Source organism: Chrysochloris asiatica, unplaced genomic scaffold, assembly GCF_000296735.1.
Source record: "Chrysochloris asiatica unplaced genomic scaffold, ChrAsi1.0 scaffold00042, whole genome shotgun sequence".
Lineage (NCBI taxonomy): Eukaryota > Metazoa > Chordata > Mammalia > Afrosoricida > Chrysochloridae > Chrysochloris > Chrysochloris asiatica.
The window spans coordinates 7441824-7454941 of NW_006408560.1; the positions used below are offsets into that span (position 1 = coordinate 7441824).

At 39.8% G+C, this 13118-nt stretch overlaps 1 protein-coding gene across 1 annotated transcript in view; it reads right to left on the bottom strand.

Moving 5' to 3' along the window:
• Nucleotides 1–251: 251 nt before the first annotated feature.
• The window catches only part of CTSK (cathepsin K), a 20649-nt gene continuing 7782 nt past the window's right edge, over nucleotides 252–13118 (bottom strand). The window contains exons 5-8 of the mRNA XM_006861380.1: nucleotides 7059–7277; nucleotides 2759–2924; nucleotides 2397–2502; nucleotides 252–665 (exon numbers count right to left, since the gene is read on the bottom strand). Of these exons, the coding sequence (XP_006861442.1) occupies nucleotides 566–665; nucleotides 2397–2502; nucleotides 2759–2924; nucleotides 7059–7277 (591 nt within the window). The 3' untranslated portion in view covers nucleotides 252–565. The remainder of the gene's footprint in view (nucleotides 666–2396; nucleotides 2503–2758; nucleotides 2925–7058; nucleotides 7278–13118) is intronic.

Genomic DNA, 13118 nt, shown 5'->3' on the forward strand with positions numbered 1-13118 from the left:
TTTATTAAATTGAAGACAAGAGATAAATGAGATAAATACTTGGTTTATTTTTTTAAAAAATGCAAAGGAAGAAAAAGAAAACACATTTTTGGTATCATGTAGACATGTATCAAACATTTCTGAATAGACTTAGGAATTAGGGTGAAAAACAGACATTTTTACCTTGATGATACATAATAAAAATGGAACTTGCAAACTGAGAAGTTAGATCACTTAGTCCTCCAGTATTTTTAAGGCTAACAAGTCCCTACGAATGTGAATCTAGTATGTGAATATCTCTAGGTTCTTTCTGCACAGAATCTGTCCCAGGACAACAGTCAGGGCAGACTGTAGTCACATCTCTTTGTCTAAAAGTGCACACCTGTCAGGGAAATTCCTGTTGTGGCCACAGTGACAAAAACAAAGGCCTTGGGTAGAGAGAAGGAAGAAGTAGGAGAGTCACCTGAAGCACAAACAGAGAAATTGAACACTTTTGCTTCAAGAAAGGCATGCCAACTCCTTCCCAAAGCACATCAGTACAACGCACCATCATGGAAGGAATGGAAGAGCACCTGCCCGGCTGGAGTTACATCTTTGGGAAGCTGGCCAGATTGGAAATGCCACAGGCGTTGTTCTTATTCCGGGCCATGAGGATATAGCCTTTGTTTCCCCAGTCTTCTCCCCAGCTGTAGGATCAACAGAGAAAAATGCTTAGTTCTCTCAGTCTATTTTTTCATGAAAACATTACCTGAGTATTATGCTAGGTACCGATGGTAGAAAAAGGTGAATATGGCAGTTTTTACTTTGAAAAAGCTTTAAGTTTAGAAATGGAGAAAAGGCATAATGCTATAGGCCTGAAACGTTTAAAATATTAAATGGGAGAGACTGCTTGTGATCAAGGGAGTCAGAAAAGGATTGTGGCCACAGGTGGTATATGAGCTGAGCCCAAAGGCTGGGTGGAATTTGGACATGTGGAAATGGGACACCACTGGAGGGGCATGAAGTGGGCCATCGAGGCAGGAAAAGCAGAAGACATGAATGAAGCTCTAAGAGTAGGTAGGATTGGTAAGAAAAATGAGTGCAAAAAGAGAGATAGGTGAATTATATGCATATGTTGTTGTTGTTGTTGTTAAGTGCCGTCGAGTCAGTTCCAACCCATAGAGACCCTGTACAGGGTTTCCGAGGCTGTAAATCTTTACCAGAGCAGAACGCCTCATCTTTCTCCCGCGGAGCGGCTGGTAGTTTCGAAATCCTGGCGTTAAGGTTCGCAGCTCGATTCATAACCACTACGCTACCGCATATACTCTTCCTGAATTGTTTTCATGAGTCTTCTTTCCCATCCAGTTACCTAATACATTTTATTTAAGATCTAAACCCTAGCTCTGGTTGCTCCTTCTTAGGGACCTCCCTACTGAATTTGCCCCCTTTTCAGGTCCCTTAGATACTGCCTCCACCTAATTAAGAGAGGACAGAATATGTGTTTGGGGATGGGAGTCAAGACAGGGAGGGCACCAGACAGAAGTTGTGGGAGAGGTACTTCTCAGAAGGGCTGCTCAGGTTCACCCTGAACTGAGATGGGACTGTAATCTTAAAAAAGTTGCTTCAGGTTTGAAGCAACTTCCAAATTTACATTTTACCATGTTTAGACCTCCAGGTGGCAGCCCAGGTACAGTACAGCTGCACTAATAGTGACCTCTCCAAAGTCTAGGACTCCTGTTCCTTTAGAGGGCACCAGAGCAATAAGGAAATATAATTCTTATAAATCTGTGCCACTTAAGTCACAAGGGGCTAAAGAGAGAAGATGGGTTAAGGTGTCCTAGAGTTTCATTTGTTTTCAATAATAAGGAAAGAAACTTTTTTTAAAGTTTACATCTTATTTCTAAATAGTGTTTCTCTTCACAGATTTCAGTCCTTGGCAGGGTCTTGTACATGCGTGTCTTAAGTGTACCTGGAAGGAAAACAAGCTGTGCAAGGGAATATTAAACCTTTACACTGTTCTCCTAATGAGATGATGATGGAGACCTCCCTAAGAAACTGATCACATTAGAGAAAAAGGGAAGAAAAAAAGAAACATAATTCCAAAGTCTCTGTTGCTTCTTTGTGCCAATTTACAATTTATGTAATGTTAGTTACATAAAGGAGTCCTGGCATACATAGTGCTGTAGGATAAGCACTGACAGCTAACCTCATGGTTGGTGATTCAAACACACTAGCTGCTCTTTGGAAACCCTAAACATGGTTGCTATGAGTTGGAACTGACTCAACAGCACTTAACAACAACAACTGGAAGGCTAGAACTGAAAAACTTTGTGAATTTTCTCTTGGTTTATGAGAGAAAAGGGAATACTGAAACATTGGAGGTGAGTTTGAGTGGTAAGAGAGTGATTGGGAAACACAAGAAATGTTCCCATCATTACCTGTTTTTAATTATCCAGTGCTTGGTTCCCCTCTGGAGCCCATATCCCACGGCCAAAACCGCATGGTTCACATTATCGCCGTTGCAGTTTTCATCGTAATACACACCTAGGAAATAAACTATCAAGGTGAGATCTCTGCTATCCAAGGGTTGCCCTCTGAGTGTAGGAGACCCTCTGTAGACTTCTCTCCCAGCTCAATGGGCTTATGACAGAGATACATACTGTAGACAGCAGCAGATACTCATTTCTGGCTGGCAGACTCAGTCTGGATGAGAAAACTAAGTATAGAAAATGCTGAGAAAGACGCCGCCAAGCCCACATCATAAAAGACAGCTGACGGCTATTTGAGAACAGCTGTTTACCTTTGCTGTAGAATTGAAAGGAGCTCAGGCTGGCGTCAATGCCCACAGAGATGGGTCCCACTCTGGCCACTGCCCTCTTCAGGGCTTTCTCATTCCCCGCAGGGATCTCTCTGTACCCTCTGCATTTAGCTGCCTTGCCTGTTGGGTTGTACATACAACTTTCATCCTGGAAGAAACAAGGTCGACATAGGACTGGTACAAAGCAGTAGGCAATGAGTTAGTGAGTGAGAACCCTACCAATATTTTGAATGATAACAGTGAGGTGGGCTCTCCAGCTTTGAACTAACGGCAGCAGCACACAAGAGTTTCTAGAGAGGGCCTGTTCCCTCCTCACCATTTTAGAAAACTAAAAAGCAATATGAAAAGTGGGCCTCAACCACCACCACCACCACCATCATCTTTCACCATATACAAAAATCAAGATATCAATGTGAATGGAAAAACTGTAAAACTTTAAAAAGAGAGAAAATATTTTTATTGTCTCAGGGTAGGGAAATTTTTTTAATATAAGATTTTTAAAAAAGTACAAATTATCTTCTAGCCATGCAGTATGTATGAATCTTAGAAGCAGGGAGGCACCAGCTACCATGTGGAATGAGGCCAAAGTCAAGGTCCAGCTAAACAGAGGATCGATCTCTCTGCACCTTTATCAGTGGAGCTAGTATGAAGCAGAGTTTTGGCTGGACCTTTGTGCTCCCACTAACCAATTGCTGTCAAGTTGACTTGGATTCATCGTGACCCTATGGGACAGAAAAGAACTATCCCAGTAACTTTCCTGGATTGTAAATCCTGGTATGGCACTCTAGGATGAGCAATCGACAGCAAAGTCAGTTTAAACTGCAAGGTCGGAGGTTCAAACTCACAAGCCACTCCTTGGAACCTATATAAGGTCGCTATGGGTTGGAATCAATTCAATGGAACTTAACAACAACAATAATCTTTACAAAGCAGATTGCCACATCTTTCTCCCACAGATCAGCTGGTGGGCTTGAACTGCTGACCTTTTGGTTAACAGCCAAGTGCTTAACCTCTGCACTACCAGAGACCCTCTGCTACCATCAGAGACCAATATAAACGCACATAATATGACACTAATACAGATTAATAAACAATTTAGCAATTTAGTCTATGATCCAGTACAATGTTTTCTATGTCTAATTGTCAATGATATATTTAATTGGCAAACCACAATTGAGGAATCTAATGAGAAGTCAAGGCAGTGTGTTCTTTTGGGCAAGCTCTTTTACTGCAGACTTCCCTTTCAAAGGAGTCCTGGTGTGGCACAGCAGGATAACATGCTGGACTGCAAAACTGGACCGCAGGGTTGGTGGTTCAAGTTCACAAGCCATTCCTCGGAAACCCTATACACAGTCGCTGTGAGTCAGAACCAACTCAATGACACTTAACAACAACAACCCTTTTAAAATCCTAAGATTGTATTTACAACAAGAACATATTATCTAAATTTAACAATAATGGCAGTATTTGACGTGATTATTAGAAGAACATAGTGGTCTCCTGCCTTGATAATTTCACAAGATCCCTTTGTTCTCTGATACATAATCCAAACCTTTGATGTCTCCTGGGGCAGATCTACAAGTAAAACAGAATACCCAGGGGACAGACACAGAAGGATGTTGTGGAAAGCTACTTTAAATTCAGAATAAACAACGTTATGTCTGGAATAAACTTAAATTACCATTCTTTAAAAATGTCCTTTTCGGGCTGCTGCCCTATCAGATCTCTTCTTTTTGCCCAAGACTTTTTAGCCCCCTTCCTTCAATGTGCTCATCTGAGAAGAGTTCTTACATTTTTGACAATAACTGCTTTAGAAACTGTAAGTTGATTTGTTATTGCCGTTGTTAAGTGTCGTTGAGTTGGTTCCAACTCATAACCATCCTGTATAGGATTTCTGAGGAGTGACTGGTGGGTTTGAACCACCAGTCTTGCAGTTAGCAGTCCAGGGCTGATCTTTTAGTGCCACACCAGGACTCCTTAACTTGATTATGAGACCTAAACCATTCCACATTGCTCTGACATGCTAGAAGTACCATCTGAGAGGGTTTGTTGTTGTTGTTGTTGTTAAGTGCCATCGCTTCTGACTCGAAGTGACCCTGTACAGGGTTTCCAATGAGCAGCTGGTAAGCTTGAGCTGCCGACCTTTGCAGTCTAGTGCATTAACCCACAGCGCCACACTAGGACTCTGCTGAGGGAGAGGGAGAATGGAAATTAGAACTCAAATGCCTCTTGTATTCAAAATGGTGGTGGTGGTGGTTATATGCCGTGGAGTCCATTCTGACTCATAGCAACCCTTTACAGGGTTTCCAAAGCTGTACATCTTTACGTGAGCAGAAACCCTCATCTTTATCCCTCAAAACTGCCAGTAGTTTTGAACTGCTGACCCTGCGGTTAGCAGCCCAATTTGTAACCAAGACCTAGTGTGGCTCTGTGGATTAATGCACCAGACAGCACAGCCGTGTGAATTGCAAGGTCGGTGGTTCAAGCTCACCAGCTACTCCTTGGAAATCCTGTACAGTGTCGCTATGGGTCGGAATCGACTTGACAGCACTTAACAACAACAACAACAATGCTACCAGAGCTCCTTATTCAAAATGGGGTTTAAAATATTTTGTAATTTTCATTTAAATTATTCATGGTGTTATAGCTATCTCAACAAACTGATTAGCACAGTGCTGAATAAATGAAGCCAGATATCAAAGAATTCATGACCATTAGATTTAAAAGGAGCCCTGCTGGCACAGTGGATTAAGTATTGGGCTGCTCACCTGTAGGCATGGGTTCGAATCCCACTTCTGACAAAGTTACTTTTTAGGATTCCTGGTGTGACACTGTGGGATCAGCACTGGACTGTAGACCACAAGGTCAGCAGTTCAAACCCATCAGCTGAGTCCGAAGACACTCAACTGGATTTAACTACAACACAACAGTGAAGTTGAAGATACACATATACTAGGACCCAGACATTCTGTTTCTGTTCCAATGTATTATATCCTAGTAAAGAAACTCTGACATCTATGCATGTTGTTGTTAAGTATCTTAGAGTCGATGCCAGCTCATAGTGACCCTATATAGGGTTTCCGAGGCTTTAAATCGTTGCAAGAGCAGAAAGCCGTATCTTTCTCCCACAGAGTGGCTGGTGGACTCAAACTGCCAATCTGTGGTTAGCAGTCTGGTGCTTATCATATAGTCACCATACTCCATGTATATGCATAAGAGACATGTATAGAAATGTTACCAATAAACAGATTTAGTAGATAAACCTTGGTTCTGAAGTTAGTGGTATGGATTTGAATATGCTATTTTACCTCTAAGTATTAATTTCCTCATGTATAAAGTGAAGAGAAAGCTACCTTGCAGGATTGTTTTGAGGATTAACTGAGAAAATACTCGAAGCACATGGTTTAACATATAGTAGCCATCATTTTTATTATTCAGATCATATCAACTTGCTATCCTTGCTCCAGACTCCTGTCACAACGGCTCCACTTTATGTTAACACTTTCTGTATGCAAAAATGGCCTTGCTCTTCTCCCTTTTATATAGGAAAGATCTCATTTCTATTACTAAAGAAGGATCTTATAGGAGGAAGTGAGTTGATTTCTTTATCTCTAACACTTTAATCACTATGAAGCAACTTTTGTGTTTGTTTTTTTGAGGAGGCTTTTAAAAGTTCATGGAAATTGAATTAAAAAACAATGGAATATTTCCATTAACTTTTTGAAGCCCTCTTGCACATGTTAACATGTTAATTTATTAATTTGCTTAAACATTTCTAAAACCCATACTGAGATTGTACAAAATAAAGCTACATGGCTCATGAAAATAGCATGGTGGGACTAGAGGGCTTGAAGGGGGAGTAGAGAAGTTAAGATATTGTTGTTGTTCTTAAGTGCTGTTGAGTTGGTTCTGATCCATAGTGGCCCTGTATAGGGTTTCTGAGGAGCAGCTGGTGAGATTGAACCACCAACCTTGCAGTTTAAACGGCTTTGCAGTCTGGTGCATTAACCCACAGCGCCGCACCAGGACAGCAGAAGGATATAGAGATGTACTCAGAGGTCTTAGGGCATAACCTGTCATTTTAATCTCCAAAGCCAGAAAGGCAGCTAGGAGTTGTAAGTCTAAGATCTCAACTTTCTCTCAGACTATAGGAAACTTGTTGACCTTCTGTGGAAATTATCTCATTAAATTAGAATAATGGAAAACAAGATTTCTGTTATTTTTTCTAGTACAAAATACCACAATGGGGAAGGAGGAGCCTAAATGTGTAAGGTGGTCTTACCTCACCGACGTAGGGGTAGGCATCTTCAGAGTCAATACCCCGGTTCTTCTGCACATACTGAAAGGCATTGGTCATATAGCCCCCTCCACAGCCATCGTTCTCAGACACGCAGTCCACGAGGTTCTGGGGACTCAGATTTAAGAGTTTTCCAGTTTTCTTCTTGAGTTGACCCTCCAAGGCCCCCACAGAGCTAAAAGCCCAACAGGAACCACACTGACCCTGAGAGGAATAGAAATTATTGATCATTGCTGTTCATACTTTATCTGTCATCCCTCTACTTGCATGCTGAAATTCCATGCATCATATAAATTCCAGCACAAGCGTCACCTTTGTTATGAAGTCTTCTTATTCCGCTTCATTTAACATTTGTTGCATTGTTCTATTGCTATTAGTAACTGTTGTTTTTATTGTTATAGCTGCTATAAGGCATAACAGAACGGATTACATGCTTTGAAGTCAGTTCATCTGAGTTCTAACCCTGGCTTTGCCATAAAATCTGTGTGCCTCAGCTTCCTTGCAGCTAAAATGTAGATGATAATAATAATATACTTAATGGGATTGTTATGAAGATTAAAAGATTTAATTCATGTATAGGACTTCAACATTTTTGACAAACTCTCTTTCATGAAAAAAGAATGGAAGTCATTTACAAAATTATCTTAAAATGGATCATTGACCCAGTATAGGATTATCAAGGAGAGGCTGGTGAACTTGAACCACCGACCTTGTGGAACAAACTGAACTTTCAGTCCTGAGCTTATCCTATAGTGTCACAACAGGACTTCAATTAGTCATTGCTGCTGTTGTTAAATGCCATCGAATCAATTCTGACCCATAGCAACCCTGTACATGGTTCCCAAGAAGTGGCTGGTGAGCTTCAACGGCCAACCTTGCTGTTCAAATTGATTTTGCAGTCCAGTGCATTAACTCACAGCACCACACCAAGACTCAAAATTAGTCATTAGGAAAGTGAACATTAAAACCACAATGACATACCACCTCACACCTACTAGTATGGTTATAACTAAAAACAAAAAATAACAATCATTTTTTAAGATGTAGACATATGGAAATCCTTTTGCACTGCTTTTGGGAATGTGTAAAATTGTGCTGTTGCTATGGAAAACAGAATTATCATGGTGGTGGCGGTGGCTGTGTGCTGTGGAGCCGGTGCCCATGAACAGCGATCCTGTGTAGGGTTTGCAAGACTGTCAGTCTTTACAGAAGCAGAAATCCTCATCTTTCTCCCATGAAACAGCTGCTGATTTTGAACTGCTAACCTTGAAGTTAGCAGTCTGACATGTAACCACTATATTACCAAAGCACCTTAGAATTTATGATATGACCCAGCAATTCCACTATGCTACCAGAGCTCCTTATTCAAAAGTTTGTGGAAAAATGGAATTTTCACAGGAACTTTTTGAACCCCCTTGTACCTAAAAAAGGAGCCCTGGTAGCATTGTAGGATAAACACTGGACTGCTAACCACGAGGTTGGCAGTTCAAATCCACCAGCCACTCTGAAGGAGAAAGATGATGCTTTCTGCTCCCATAGAGATTTACAGCCTAAGAAACCCTATCCAGGGTCATTATGAGTTGGAATTAACTCAGTGGCTGTGGGTTGGGTTTGATTTTGGTTTGTACTTAAATAATTTGAAAATAAGGACTCACACACACAATGGTAACTCAAAACTACAAAATCATAGAAAACTTAATTAAACAAAAAATATCAAAATGTGAAGCTATTGTTTCTTAACATGCCTTCCATCTAGGTCTATACACTTCTGAAGGCGGTGTTTTCATCTCTCTAATCCTACCCGTGTGCCCCTGACTCTTCTGGCTGTTTGTTGTACCATGGTGGTTTGTGTGTTGCTGTTGTGTGTGATGTTGGAAGCTATGCCACTGGTATTTTAAATACCAGCAGGATCACTCATGATGGACAAGTTTCAGTGGAGTTTCCAGACTAAGACTAGGAAGAAGGAGAGGCGGACTTACTACTGAATGGTTAGCCACTGAAAACATTATGAACAGCAACAGAACGTTGTCAGATATAGCGTATGAAGATGAGCCTCTCAGGATGGAAGGCACTGGGAAAGACCTAGCTCTTTCCCATAATGACACGAATGGAGCAAAGTTTTCGGAACTTCATTTGCTCATGGGAAATGACTCAAATGAGAAGAACCAGCTGTAAACATCCATTAATAATTGAAACATTGAATGTGCAAAGTATGAATCTAGAAATATTGAAAGTTGTCAAAAGGGATAATGAATGCATAAAGATCAATATCCATAAAGGAATTAGTGAGCTGAAATGGACTGGCATTGGCCATTTTGAATCTGATAATCATACGGTTTACTATGCTGAGAATGCAAAATTGAAGAGGAATAGCATTGCATTCATCATCAAAAAGAGCATTTCAATATCTATCTTGAAATACAGTGCTGTCTGTGATAAGATAATATCCACATGCCTACAAGGAAGACCAGTTAATACCACTATTATTCAAATTAACACACTAAGCCAGTGATGATGAAATTGAAGAATTCTACTAACTCCTTCAGTCTGCAATTGGTCAAATATGCAATCAAGATGCACTGATAATTACTGATGATTGGAATGTGGAAGTTGGAAACAAAGAGGAAGGATCAATAGTTGGAAAATATGGTCTGGTAATACAAGTGATGCTAGAAATTGCATGATAGAATTTTGCAAGACCAACTATTTATTCATTGCAAATAACTTAATTAAACAGCATAAGAGGTGACTATACATATGTACCTCACCAGATGGAATACACAGGAATCAAACCGACTAGATCACTGGGAAGAGATGATGGAGAAAATCTACATCATCAGTCAAACAAGGTTAAGGGCAGACTGTAGAAGAGACTATCATTTGCTCATATGCAAGCTCAGGCTGAAACTGAAGAAAATTAAAATAACTCCACGAGAGCCAAAACATGACTTGAATAAATCCCATCTTAATCTAGAGACCATCTCAAGAACTAATTAGATGCATTAGACACTAATGACTAAAGAAGAATTGTGGGATGACATCAAGAACATCATACAGATTTCCAGCAAGATGGTGGACTTGGCAGACATGCTTACACAGACTCTCTACAACAAAGATGTTAAGTGCTATCGAGCCGACTCATAGCGACCCTGTATAGGGTTTCCGAGGAGCAGTTGGTGGATTTGAACTGCTGGCCTTGTGGTTCGCAGTCCAGTGCTGATCCTACAGTGCCACACCACAACAAAGATACAGGAGACCAAATGAAACAGACACAGAGGACAATCCTGGTGCTTGAGCTTGAGCGGAAAGGTTAGAGATGTAGATTGAATATCTACTGGGAGGAGAAGCTAGAGAGTGTCTGTGAGAGAGAAAGACTAACTGGTGGGTAGACTGCTGGCCAGGAACAGTGCGACCATCTTGAGCTTTTGCAAGAAGCTCTGGATGGATGGACAGATGGCAACATAATGACATAGATTCCACATGGGCAACAGAAGGGGTGGGATTTCTTCTTACACCCCATGGATGGCAGGGGTGAGGCCGGCCTCTACCCTCATCTACCTCTGTCTGGCATAGACCCTGCTCTCCCGGAGTTCTGAGCTGTGTAGCCTTGGTGCCTGGATTCAGGTAGGCTCTGCTTGAGATCTACAGAACACATAGAGCCTCCAGGCCAGAATTAGATGTGTAGGAATCCTCATAATCAGCTACCTTGCCCCTAGCTGCCCTCTGGTTTTGATAGACATTGAAAGTAGCAACAGGAAGGGCCTCCATGAACTACTTCAGAATTGGGTGTCCTGAACATAGAAAACACCTAGGAACTCCTTCTGGGCTGGGAACTCAGTCATCCCATCCTTCTTCCACCCACTTAATGAGTTCATTGGCCAGCAGGAGCCCCACCCTCATCTCCCTACACACACACATACACACACACACACACACCCAAAGTTTTCTCCTCTTTAGGTCCAACAACTACATTGCTTTTTTTGTTTGCTTCCTTTCATTGTTTTGTTGTTTTTACTTATTCTTTCTTCTTCTTCTTCCTCTCTTTCCCATCCCTTGATTTTTATCCTTCTATCTCCATTTTTCTTTTTTTCTTCTGTTTCTCATTTCCATCCTCTTCTCTCGATTTGTCTTCATTACTCTCTTAGTATCTTTCTCTTTCTACCTTCCCTGTCTCTGTTGATGTTTTTTTTGTGTTTTGCTCTCTTCCTTTTACTTTTTTCTTATTTTTCTCTTGTACAACTCTATTTTTCTGTCTGTCTTTTCTCTTTTTAGCTCACATGAAGAAACAGGAGAGAGTGGCTTAAACAAATGACCAATATACAAAGCCAGAAAATGTTTCTGAAGTAGAAAAGGTAATGAAACTACCTAATAAATAATGCAAAAGAACGCTATTTAGGTTCCTTCAATGGATTGACAGAAAAATCGAAGAAAGCAAGGAGAACACAGAAAAAACTAGAAGAATTTAGGAAAACGTTAAAGAACAAACGACAAAATAAATACGAATTCTGACATATAAATCCTGTAAATAGGAATCTAGAAGATTAATTCTAAGATCTCATAAATGAACAATACATTGAAAGGGCAAAAGGCAGATTTAAATCAGTGGAAATCCAAATTAGTGAACTTGAATATAAATCTCTCAATACTAGAAGAACAATCTGAAAAAATAATTTAAAAATTGGAAGAAAGCCTGAGATTTATGTGGGACAGCATGAAGAGGAATAACTTTTAGGTGTTTGGAATTCCAGAATGGGAAGGGACCAAAAAAAACGCATGGAGAAAATTGTTGAAGAGTTGCTGAAAGAAAACTTCCCTAACATCATGAAAAAATGAGCAAGTAACTATTCAAGAAGCTGAATTAACCCCAACAGAATAGAACCCAAAAGAAAATCACTGAGGCATATCATAAACAAAATTTCTAAAACAAAAGACAAGAAAACAATCCTGAGAGTAGCTCATAAAAAAATGAAAAGTTATCTACAATGTAGAACCAGTAATACTAAAATATGATATCTCAGCAGAAACCATGGAGGCAAGAAGGCAATGGGATGACATATACAAAACTCTGAAAGAAAAAAATTACCAACCAAGAATCATATACCCAGCAAAGCTGTCCCTCAAATATGATCGCAAAATTGGGATAGTTTCAGATAAACAGAAATTAAAGGAATGTGTAATAACCAGACCAACTTTACAAAAAATCCTAAAGGTTGTTCTTTGGTCTGAGAACCAACAAATGGCAGACAACATGACATTACCACACATGACAACACCACCCAGAACTCAGTCCAAATATAGAATTATCCAAAGTAAAACAAACCTACAAGACTGAGAATAGGGAACTAGAGATATCAGTTTATAATGAAGTCAACTACAAAGCAAAAAGAGGTAATAGTGTAGATACAGAACTTTCAAATGGCAAGAAAGTCAAGTAGATTTTGAAATAAAATAGACTATTTCAAACAGGGGAAAATTAATAAATTACAGTGTAATCTCAAAGAAAATTAATATACCTTTATATATAAAAAAAGGAAAATCAGAAAGATTTAGCAAACATTAAAACAACAACAATTAAGAAAATGAAAAGAAAACCAAGCAAAATGAACACAACACAAAAATTTATGAGGAACAAAGAAACTAGCAACTCTCCAAAAAACACAGCAAAATGACAGTAAACCAAATGGTTACCCATCGATAACTACACTGAATGGATTAAATGCACCAGCGAAGAGACATAGAGTATCAAAATGGATACAAACTTTGGTATACAGATGCAATGGAACACTATGCAACATTAAAGAATAATAATGACTCTGTGAAATGCCTCATAACATGGATTAATCTGCAGGACATTATGCTGAGTGAAATTAGTTACAATATTACAAATATTGTCTGAGACCACAGTTGTAAAAAATTAAGAAAACGTTTTCTTACTAAAAGAAACATTCTAGGGGATAATAATCAATGTAATGAAACAAGCTATATGAATGGTTGAATGTGAAGCTGATGATGTGCCCTGTAAACTTTCACTCAATCCAAAATAAA